Here is an 11,380-nt window from a genome sequence, read left to right as displayed (position 1 = left end):
CCGACAAACGGGTGCCCGATCTCGGAGACGGTCATTATGCGGGGAGACTGACCAAGTCCCCGTCCACCTACCTGATCACCTTCCGCTCCTGACGATTTAAGAAACACTTCTCCTCAGAGCACGACGTGAACAAGTGCTGGTGTTGAAGCTTGGACACTGACCGCGTTTTTCATCAATCTCCAGGAGAACAATGACTGTACTATTTCGCCCCTGTTCTCGCTGCATCGCTCAAGCAGCCACAAGCTATGGTGCTCGACTCGGAACCACAACATCGCGGAGCTTCTCTTCGTCTTCTACGAGACTGAGCTCGCCACCGACCGACCCGAAGGCGATAGCGGATGCCTTTCTGTCCAAGTTCTCCAAGGGCCAGACGTTCGTGCGCCGTCAGCTGCTGGACGCAAATCAGATCCGCCTCTTCTCATTGACTTTGAATCGACCATATCTATGGCCTACTAGCAGCTCCGTTTCGTCGTCGACCAAGACGCTCGAGGAGGCAGAGCCTGTCCAGGGCACGCCAATACCACCGGCCTATCATCTATGCTACTTTACACCAGCTCAATTACCTGGCATACTGGGACTCGATGGCACGGACGCGAGTTTCAACCCCGACGCACCTTTCACAAGACGCATGTGGGCGGGCGGATCGTGTCATTGGCCCGGCGCCGATCCCAACTCAATCAGACAGGCACTCTTGGTGGTCGGCGACACCGTCACCGAGGTCACTAGGGTATTGAGCTGCGAGCCCAAAGTTATTGGCAAGACTGGGGAGAGTATGCTGGTCGTCGGCGTGGAGAAGGAATTCCGGAATGGGAAAGATGAGCTGTGTGTCCTGGACCGGAGGAACTGGGTCTTTCGGGTCGCTCTCGACCCTTCCAAGACTGCTCCACTGGTTCCCAAGCCGAAGGAATTGTCGCCGGCGGAACTTGACAAGAGCGTCGAGGGGAAACTATGGCGGGAATACAGCCGCGACGAAGCAACACTGTTCCGATTCTCGGCGTTGACGTTCAACGCGCACAGGATCCACTACGACAAGCCCTGGGCGACGGAGGTCGAGGGCCACAGGAATGTGGTGGTCCATGGTCCGATGAATCTGATTGCCATGTTGGACCTATGGCGAGATGAGGCCAGTGTCTTTCGAGGGGTGGGCGAGGGGTCAATGCAGGACGATGAAGTTGTATACTATCCGCAGATGATTGAGTACCGGGCCACGAGCCCCGTATATGGCAGGGAGCCCTACCGGGTGATGATGAATCAGGAGGCGGTGGACAAGAAAGAGGCGGAGACAAAGGTGGTGAGTAACGACGGGACGGTGTGCATGAAGGGGACTGTGACGGATTGGTCGTTAAGCAAGTAGTAGTAATCAAGGGTGCGCCGCCAAAAGCAAGTTGAGCAGTCGGTGTGGGAGAGGACCGTAGACGGGCTCTTTCTTACGAAGGTGGCTGTTGGCCTGTGTCGCTCACCAACCCGAAATGGGAGCGGAGTTTCGAGATGTGACTTTGGGATGAGATAAGGATGTGCCATATTAGGTAGGCACGAAGGATTTTGTTGGGGCAAGTGGCTGAACATTGGACATTGAGATCGAGGCCAAGGCAGAGATCATCGCGGATACGGTGTCTTTGACCTGCCTACCTTGGTATTCGGTGTGTGTTGTCTCGTCGAGGAGTTGTGGATCAGGAGGTGAGGAAAGGCGAAGATCCAGATGGCAACACTTACTCCAGGTGCGGATGAGCGAGTGTGGAGGGAAAAGAGCCTAAAGAGCCTAAACCCACATATGCGAACTCGTCTCCGGGTGCCCCTAATGGGTGCCTAAGGGGCATTAGCACGAGGAAACCTGGGGCCTCTGTCGCCCTTTAGGCCCGGACTGGGCGCCAATGATTCGTATTGACCCCCGCGGAAGTCGCCATCCGCTATACCCTAGGCGGAGCTAGCGGCCATCTGGTAAAGCGCCTCTTGCCCCTCCGCACTTTCTTCTCTCCTCCTCCTTCTCCGGCTGCTCTTCCAGCCGCATCCATCTCATCTTTTCCAGTTTCGTTCCTCCACGACTCCTCCCTTGCAGCTTCCTTTACGTACATCTGTCGACGGCCATCGTTGTGCCTACAGAAGATCGGATATCAAGATGACCCTCGCCCACCAAGTCTCCTGGACAGCCGCATAATCCCACAAAACCCTACTGGACTCCTTTGCGCCCGTCTTCTGGGAACCTCTCGCAATGACTTAGTGCTGTCACTTTTTCACTGGCACCGGCATGATTCCACAAACTCCTTCGTTGACCGTCCCTCCAGATAGCTCTGCCCAGCAGCTGCTGCGCCTGGGGAAGCCCTTCGTCGAGTTTCCCCGCTTCAGCATCCTCGCTCTTCAGGAAGAGAAAGACCCAGACGGGAACCCTCTACCTTTCTCCGAGTGGCTTACCAAACGCCTCCAGCTAGGCCAGCCTTTTGTCATTGCTGAATTCGACAAACTCGATACCTGGCCGGCCTCGGGTCCTCACACTGGGCACCAGCCAGGTTTCGGCATCGAGAGGCTGATCGAGCTGAGCACCAAAAAGAACATCCCCATCCGAAATTGCAGCACCGGTCGGGATCTGTCTTTCACCCTCAAGAAATTTGCCGACAGCGCGAGGCAATCTTTCCCCGAATTCCAGAACCTCTATGCCAGGGACTTGCAATGTCCCCAAGAATGGCTCGAACAATGTCGCAGGATCTTGCCCACAGAGGTCCAATGGGGTGGGCGGTTGGACCTTTTCCAGTGGCTACCACAGTGTGCGAGGAGTGAAGTCATGATGGCCTACGTTGGCAGCGAAGGGAGCAGTTCAGGATTCCACCGATGCTTTTCAAGCACAGTCGCGTTAAACTTGCTCGTCGAGTCGGACGATCGTCCGGTGGTGTGCATCGGCACGGACTTCGACTCGCAGAAGAAATATGACGCCTTCTTGTCCGCCCGTGGCGCTTCACCTCATCTAGACTGGCTAAATCTGGGATCGGAGGAGCTTCTGAAAGCGGACTTCCCCCTATATGCCTATGATCAACGAGTTGGCGATCTCGTTGTGTTCCCTCCTGCCACAGCCCACCAGGTGTGGAATCCTGCAACGCTTTCGGCCAAGGTTGTCTGGAATATCCTTCATCCTCTATCACTTGAGGTAGGGTTTGAATACGTCCAAGCCCCCTTCAATCGCCTCTGCCATCCCGATGTTGCTCGAACCAGCCTCTCATTGGCATACGCTATGTTATCTCTGCTTCCGGACAACCAGACCATGAGGAGTTCCCCACTACCACTGCCTCCAGATCTCCCTCTACTCTCACGCTTGTTTCGGCAAATGGTTCATGACGAGTCCATTGAATCTCATCCTGTCACGCCAGTCACTCTGGTGCCTATACAGCAAGGGACAATTGCAACCTGCAACTTTTGCAGTACGGCCATCTGGAATCGCCACGTGCGATGCACCCAATGCGCTGATTTCGATCTCTGTCTGCTCTGTTATCTCAGTGGCCGTTCTTGCGAACATTCCCAATCATATGCATGGGCAGAGCTGGTGCCAGCAGAGCAATGTACAAGGGTTCTTAACCGAGCCCGAGAGATTCTAGGATTCCAACCAGAAGAACCGCGCACGCTCGACAAGCGCAAGACCCTGGGGACGGCGGTCAATGATCTGATGCGGGCCAAAACATCAACAACAAGCAGACTCTGCCACCTCTGCCGGATCGACCATCATGAATGGAAAGGGCGTCGTTGCGACAAGTGCACCGCCTTTTTCTGTTATCGAGGCTTATTCCGACATTTTGATGAGTATCCCTCGGAAGTTATACGACACAAGGGAATGTGGACTTGTCCCAAATGCACAGAAACCTGCAACTGTCGATGCTGCCATTTCGCAACAGCGTACGTCAAAAGTGAAAAGCCTGCCAGCAAAAGAAGAGTGAAAGCCGCCGACCCTCGTGGTAAGGTGATGGGCTTCGCAGACAATGTGTTTGATCAAAAGCGTGGAAATCGACGAGATTCCAGCCACAATGGCTCGGGGGTTGGACCTTTGCCTGGTGTGGCACAAATTACGGGCAAGAAGCGGGCAATATCTTCCTCGGCAGATCCCGGCCCAGCGACCCCGCTGAGGAAAATGGAGTTGCCAACACCCGAGCCGGACTTCTCTGGGACCAGGCTGGCATTGTCAAGGGAAAGTTCTGAGTTCTTGATGGACGGCCCTTTTGGAAGCGTCAATGGGACGCTGCCTACGCTGTTGCCGAGTATGAAGACATTCCCCGATGGCCCCGACTTCATGGTCAGTCCTACCGACGAGAGGCATTCGCGAGTGAGTAGCTCGCCGGGAATAGTGTCCCTGGCCTCGGCGGCAATCAGCTCGAGCCGCATAACTTCCAACATTCAGAACAATACCCTTCCACCTATGCTTGGGCATCCTCCTGCTACCAATGGCTTGTACCTCCCGCAGCACCACTCCAACGGCAGTTTCAGCACCCCGCCATCTTCTGTCCCGACAGCGTCTCCTACAAAGCTTACTGCGAGCTCGAATGAGACAAAAGCTCCGACCGCCGCACTGGACGCGTCCATTAGAGAATTGGAAACGCAACTGGTCAAACTCAAAAGGTACGAGGAAGAGTTCATTGCTTTGAACCTGGACGACAGTCGCAAGATGCTGGCAAGCCAGGTGGCCGAATTGGAAAGCCAGATCAAGGCAAAGAAGCGGGAGAAGAGTCTCATTCTTATTGAGAGATTGAAGAAGGAAGGATTTGGTGGGCTGGCGGCCGTGGTGGGCAAAGAGGTTGGGTTGGGTGTTGATGCGTGAGGGCATAGCGCACGATGAGCATGGTGTCACCTGTCTCGAAGACAGGTCTATATTTGTTTCAACAACTCCTCACCTTGACCTTATTCGACGATGAACCTGAAATGGTAATATTGGGTTGGCAGATTTTGAAAGGGAAAATTGGTGCTTTCACATGTCGGTACTGGTCGTTCTGGTTTCTAGCGTACCTACATTTGAGCGGGATGATGAACTCTTTTATATATACCCCAAGGAATGGATCATGTTGATAGGATGACGAGACATAGCAATGGAATGTTTCATATATGCACTGATTAGGTCGACGAAGAAATACTATAGCGATAGGAAGCGTGAGATGGAACTGTCAGACCAAGACCCGTGTCTTCCTTCCCGCCGCGTGTCTTGACTCTTGGGTGTTGGACAAAGAAGAGGCTGATTCCAGTATATTATATCTTCTGCCACAGCAGAAGCCCAGGGGAGTAAGCTTGAGGTTCGGTGAAGATACCGCTAGGTAGGTAGGTATGTATGCATGTCTGCCTCCGTTGAACTTGTTGCTGGGGGATGAGGGAGGGGAAAGTTCCGGCACATGCAGCAAGACGACACGATACGATACACAATATCCACTATCGCCGTTTATATTAGAGTTTCCCGCTCCATCTTCCTATATACCTACCTAGGTAGGCGAGAGGCAGCTACGAAAAGCGACCGCTACGGGCTACAATACGCCCCTCGGTTATTGCCAGGACACTCAGTGAATCCTCAGGGAGTGCTTAATGACACTCCGCGAATGGCCCAGTCAAACCTCAGGTTGGAGCGGCATTCGCTGAGTGATAGTCCGCGAGGCTGCGTACGTATCTACAAGGAGGTCCGGGAAATCCCAGTAGGCTGACAAGACAGACCTCTGGAATGAGATCATTTCCAATACGGTATAGTGCTCATGGATCACGCTTTACGATTCAAGTCGACACATCTGGCTGCGAAAGACAAGCGCATTTCTGGAGGAACGCGACAAGACCGTAAACGAACTCTCAGGTCAGTCAGCTGACTCGTATAAATCACCTACAGGTGGTAAATGCGGTTTCATTTTCCGTCAACCCTTTTACAGAGCTCTATTCGATGATCATGCAAATCCTTGCAAGACCTTTCCTCTTCTTGAGTGGTCTCTCCGCATCAATGACCTCCTGCAAGCCCGTCTTCATGTCCACCTCCATCGGATCCCAGCTCCACCTATCCCGCCAGAACACGATGCGATGCCCGACGTACATGACAACGAAGATGGGGATTCCTATGTAGGCGGTCAAGAATGAAGAGGCCGACCATTTGCTGGGGAAGAAGACGGTAAAGCCGTTGATAAGGCAGAGGATGGTGAATGCGACCATCGCGATCCAGGCGCCATAGGGTTGAATCCAGTTGCGGTAGATGGGTTGGATTCCTTGCGCCTTGCAGGCCTTTCGGAAGCGTATATAGATGATCATACAGCAAACCCATGAAATCATGCCCCTAGTAGTGTAGTTAGTAATTGCTACCGTATTATTTTACACATAATATATGCGCAATCAGTTCAGGGAGCTTACCATGTGTTCGTTAGGTTCACGAACCAGTTAAACACCGTAGAACCAGAGGAAGCGACGTTGAGGTATGCAAGACCACAAAATAGGGAGGAACAGCCCACCGCCATGTAGGGAACGCCCCAGCGATTGCATGCCTTGAAGATTCGGGGAGCGGAACCTTGGACGGCAAGCGAATAAAGCGCGCGAGAAGAGATGTAGAGGAAGGAGTTGCCAGACGACCAGGCCGAGATAAGGATCACGGCGTTGACGATGGATGGGAGAGTGTGGATTCCGGCATTGGCGACGGCGACGACGAAAGGTGAAGATTTTGCACCAGCTCCGCCGTTGGTCAGGCGTGGATCGTTGCTGGGGCAGGTCACGCCGATCGCCAGGACGCTGAGAACGTAGAAGATAACCAGGCGGTAAAAGTAGCGCTTGGAGGCAAGAGGTAGGTTCCGCCGTGGTGATTCCATTTCTCCACCCGTCACCACCAGGAGTTCCGGAGCAAAGGTGAAAGGGAAGACGGACAGGACGACAGTTTCCCAGAAGGAGATAAAGCGACCTGTGTTGCCTCCGACGATATAAGGATGTGCTGCGCCCGGATCGTTCCAGTACCTGAATCCTAGACGATCATGGGTAGGTCCGCCGCCCCAAAAGAGGATGAAGCTGAGGATGAGGAGGCCAGTCATCAAGATGACCTTTGTCCCGGCGAACCAGAACTCCGTCTCGCCATAGAATCTGACCGGGAGGAAGTTCAGACCGATGATGACAACCAGCATAATTGTCATCCAGACGGCGATATTGACGTTGTTGGGCCAGTAGTCGATGACGAGACCGGCTGCGGTGATTTCGTAGGGGACAAGAATGCCCAGGGCATACCAGTAGAGATAACCCAAAGCAAAGCCCATAGAGCGAGAAACATATCGGTACCCATAGTAAGACATGGTCCCGCCGTGGACGGGCAGGTAGGCGGCTACCTCGGTGATGGCAGTCACGACGCAATATACCAGGAAGGTCATGAGCACGTAGGCTGCCAATATGAAGGCGGGACCACCGAGAGCAAGCGTCTGACCGGAACCAACGAAGAGACTATTGGGAGAATGGGTCAGCCCGTGCCCCGTCTAGAGGGAAACGTTTAGGTAAGGTGACAGGCTCTGGTGATAACGACTCTTTGCGAGAACGATTGCTAAGAACTATCAAGAATCCAACATACCCAGTACCAATAGTTCCGCCTAGGGCGATCATTTGAGCATGTCTGCTCTTCAGACCACGGTGAGTGGTCTCATATCGTTCATCAAGCAGGTCTGCCGCGATGATGGACTCGGCGACAGACGACTTCCGTCCTGTTATAGAGGCTTTGCGGCCTTTCTCATCGACGGCACCTCGGCTCGTGACCGGTTCAATGCCCTTTTCAGGGTCGTACTCGACGTTGCCCGCCATGTCGACGTCAAGGGACTCTCCCACCCTTAGCTGTACCTTCCGGTTGGCAAAGGTTCAAGGAAGGCCTTGTAACAAGGCGATGGCCACTAGTTGTAGGAACAAGCCAGAAGAGATGGGGGGAGAAAGAACGAGAAGGCACATGGCCGGGGAACGGGGTCTGGACGACCCTCTTTATATACATTTAAGTCGACAGGATCATCTGAGGTGGTAGTGGAAGCATTGGCATCATGGTAGCGTTCCAGGGATGAGGCTTCGAGCTGACTGCCTGAGGTGGCAGGGTGGGTAAGGATCGAGACCAAATCCTTGCCTGTCAGTGGTTGTTGATAACGAAGCATGGAAGTGGGAAGTCGAAGGCGAGGTGTCAGACTCTTTTCTGGCGTCTTGGCCGCCACCCGCCATCCACGCCCCGTTCCCGCTGCACATCTACTGCGCTGAGCTCACTCTTGCTAGCCTCAGCTAAATTGATCCAGGCGGGATATAATGTCCTGTCACGGCTCTGAAGTGCGTCGGCGCCCTTATGATAAGGCTTAAGCGCAGATGGAATGCATTCCCGACTGCCCAGCCTCTCCAGAGATCCGATCGAGAACGGCTCATACGATCCCTCTTAGGCAATCTTTGCTCCCTAGGTAGGTACCTTCAAAACAGCTTGTGTACGGCCGTCTTGGCCTGCGCGGAAAGTTAAGATAGCACTACATCGCACGGGATGTGCCCCGTGTTTGCCATCGAGGCCACCCTTTGAATGTTGGTCGGGGTCATGGAACCCGAGAATCCACCGTCCCAGACGCTGCAGATTCCAGAAACGCCAAAACCGTTCTTCTCGAAGCGAGATCCGAGTCGACCAAGAGATTGCTGATGCTGCACTGGCACCGGGTGCTTTCCACGTTTTCTGCAGAACCCGGAACGCCACGTGCCCAAGACCACGCTGCTGGTAGCAGATTTCTGCTGCAATGGCTGTGCTGAGACAAATTTGGACGAGTCACTATCGAAGCCGTTCGTCCTTGGAGCACCGTCGGCAGATGCGTGTGAGCAGCCTAGACAGACTGGCTGGTCGGCGAAGGAGCGATCCTGGAATCGCTATCTCAGGCACAGTCCCGGTGGCCATAGAGGAATTAGCTCGTATCTATGCCGCCCCACGGTTTCCGAACTCAAAGTTCGTGCCCATACTGAAAGGAGAAATTGTCAGCATTTGTCTGGCTTCTTCACGCGCGTTGAGACCGCATCACCTCCTCATTCCGTGTTGAGATCTGCAGCCTTGCAGATCGTGGGACGCCCCTAACCCCCGGGGGCGGATATGGACATGTGCGTCGTTGTTCTCGACCTTTGAAGAGACTCGAAGCATTCGAGATAACAGATTGTGGCTTGCATTGAGCGCTCAAATCCTTTCTTTCAGACCCAACGCCGCTTTTTTTGGATTCTCCACACTAGGTCTGCATCGTCCTTCAGCTGGACCAGACTAGTAAGTGTCGAACTTGTGACAAGTATCATATACTAAGAAAGACTGAGGTCATGTCACTGCAATGCAAAAGAAAACTACAGCCTTAAGCTCGTCCCGAAGGCCAGCTGGGCCAATGACAACCATTTCGCTGCCTTCACGCGTTGGCAGAGTTGTCTCTGCACCGGACATACCCGCTAGCTCTGGAGCTTGTTGGCGCATCAAACAGCTAATTCCTGCCCAAATGTTCATCTGCTGCTTCATAGATGAGTGTGGTTTCATTAATTCTGGCTGCAAGGTCAAGCTTGTTCCTCACTAAAAGGGTCGGTACAGAACAATAGCGATGTTGACGGACGGTGAGTGATCCAAAGTTCACGGGTACGAGCCCAGATTATTGAGGCTGAAGTGCAGGGCTCCCTATCCTCGGAATCCCCGTTGGAATTTGGATTGTGCTTGCTGTAACACTGTTCGCTGTCTCCAGTTCCTTCTCACATACTGCGAAGCTGAGGAATGTCCCTGGTCCATGGCTGTATGCAGCAACAAGATTCAGGTTGGCCTTCGATGCCTGGCAGGCACAATCTATTCACACCGTGAACGAGCTCCACAAAAAGTACGGCCCTGTCGTACGGATCGGACCTAACGAGATCTCATTCAATAGTCTTTCTGCGCTGCGGACGATATATGGTGCTGGAAGTGGCTTCGAGCGGACTGCTTTTTATCAAATGTTTGACGTTTATGGTCGGCCGAACCTCTTCACTTTCGCTTCTGGCAAGCTCCATCGCGAGCGCAAGAAGCTGATTAGCCACATTTATGCAAACCAGACCGTGCTTGGGTTTGATGCGGCGCAGCTGGTCAAGAGAAAAGTTGAGGGTTTTCTATCGCTTCTGGAACGAGAGCCTGCTCTTGGGAGGGAGATCTTTACAAGCTTGCACTATTTCTCCTTCGATGCCATTTCCGAATTCGTGTATGGCCCGGATCATGGAGGAACGGCTGCTTTGCCAGGATCTAAACAGTCTCGAGAACTCATTCAAGACATCCTCAACCCAGCTCGTAGGAGACTGGCATGGTTTGCCATCTACTTCCCTACCTACACAAAGTGGATCACGACTCGCACAGGTCTTCTGGAGAGGGTGCTGACTTCGATGGGGCTGATGCCCATGCGGAAGCCTTTCACATATTCTGGAATCCGTCAGCATGCATTGAAGGCATTCTACAGTTTCAAAAATGCGCCGGCTGCTGTGCAGGCCAAAGCTGGCGAAAGCACAGTCATTGGCCGCCTCTTCAAAGTGCGAGAAGAGGCCGGTCTGACCGACCTGGACATAGCGTCCGAATGCGCCGACCACCTACTAGCCGGCATTGATACGACTTCAGATTCCCTCATGTTCATGATCTGGGCACTTTCGCTCCCTCAGCATAAGAAATACCAAGACAAGCTCAGGGAGGAACTGTCGCACATCTCCGTGGACAGCCAGGGGCTTCCAGAGCCCAAGGACTTGACCCAGCTTCCCTACCTCAACGCGGTCGTGCGGGAGTCTCTCCGCCTATACGCACCGCTGCCTGCGTTTGAACCGCGTTCTTCGCCAGTCGACACAGTCATCGACGGCTACAAGATCCCTGCAGGCACCATCGTAGGCATGTCACCGTACTGTCTGCATAGAGATGAAAGCGTCTATCCTTCTCCACTGGCCTTCAGACCGGAAAGATGGCTCACAGATTCCGGCACTCTGATCCCTGAGTCGGACCTCAGGAATCGATATTTCTGGGCCTTCTCCAGTGGTGCACGTATGTGTATCGGAATGCATTTAGCCAACGCAGAAATGCTTACTCTACTGGCTGCCTTGTACCGGAAGTACACGACGTCTGCAGAACATGCCGACACGTCGCCTGGTATCACCAGCCGGTTTGAAATTTTCTCCGATGAGACCATGCCCAAGATGGTGGAACATGAGTGTCTGATTGACTTTGTGGAGCTGGAGGCCAGATGATTGAGCGAAAACAAAAAGCAAGGGACCCAAATGTTCCATCGACCGTAAACACAGCCGCAGACTTCCACGTGTGAGCAAGTACAAGAGTGTTTACCCCAGCCAAAGACATCGGGAAAACGCTAAGACGCGTATCAGGCGGGATTCCAATGCACATGCACGATGCCGTGTTTCTGCAAATCCATGAGGCCAGGGGGCAGTAACTCAA

General features: G+C 53.5%; 4 protein-coding genes across 4 annotated transcripts; 3 read left to right on the top strand and 1 right to left on the bottom strand.

Moving 5' to 3' along the window:
- Positions 1 to 190: 190 nt before the first annotated feature.
- Positions 191 to 1,354, top strand: Z520_08304 (uncharacterized protein; the record flags this gene model as incomplete). Its single annotated transcript, XM_016778801.1, has 1 exon — positions 191 to 1,354. One exon carries the CDS (start codon positions 191 to 193, stop codon positions 1,352 to 1,354), a length of 1,164 nt encoding a protein of 387 aa, XP_016630172.1.
- Positions 1,355 to 2,245: 891 nt separating this feature from the next.
- On the top strand, positions 2,246 to 4,792 carry Z520_08303 (uncharacterized protein; the record flags this gene model as incomplete). The annotated part of the gene is made up of 1 exon (XM_016778800.1): positions 2,246 to 4,792. One exon carries the CDS (start codon positions 2,246 to 2,248, stop codon positions 4,790 to 4,792), a length of 2,547 nt encoding a protein of 848 aa, XP_016630171.1.
- A 1,085-nt stretch (positions 4,793 to 5,877) lies between these two features.
- Positions 5,878 to 7,758, bottom strand: Z520_08302 (uncharacterized protein; the record flags this gene model as incomplete). Its single annotated transcript, XM_016778799.1, has 3 exons — positions 5,878 to 6,268; positions 6,343 to 7,407; positions 7,532 to 7,758. The coding sequence occupies 3 exons, from the start codon at positions 7,756 to 7,758 to the stop codon at positions 5,878 to 5,880; spliced, it is 1,683 nt and encodes a 560-aa protein (XP_016630170.1).
- Positions 7,759 to 9,533: 1,775 nt separating this feature from the next.
- On the top strand, positions 9,534 to 11,175 carry Z520_08301 (uncharacterized protein; the record flags this gene model as incomplete). The annotated part of the gene is made up of 2 exons (XM_016778798.1): positions 9,534 to 9,546; positions 9,602 to 11,175. The coding sequence occupies 2 exons, from the start codon at positions 9,534 to 9,536 to the stop codon at positions 11,173 to 11,175; spliced, it is 1,587 nt and encodes a 528-aa protein (XP_016630169.1).
- Between the last annotated feature and the right edge of the window lie 205 nt (positions 11,176 to 11,380).

Source organism: Fonsecaea multimorphosa, assembly GCF_000836435.1.
Source record: "Fonsecaea multimorphosa CBS 102226 unplaced genomic scaffold supercont1.18, whole genome shotgun sequence".
In the NCBI taxonomy this organism is placed as follows: domain Eukaryota; kingdom Fungi; phylum Ascomycota; class Eurotiomycetes; order Chaetothyriales; family Herpotrichiellaceae; genus Fonsecaea; species Fonsecaea multimorphosa.
Note: the sequence above shows the minus strand (reverse complement) of the source record. Positions and strands in the feature narration are given on the sequence as shown.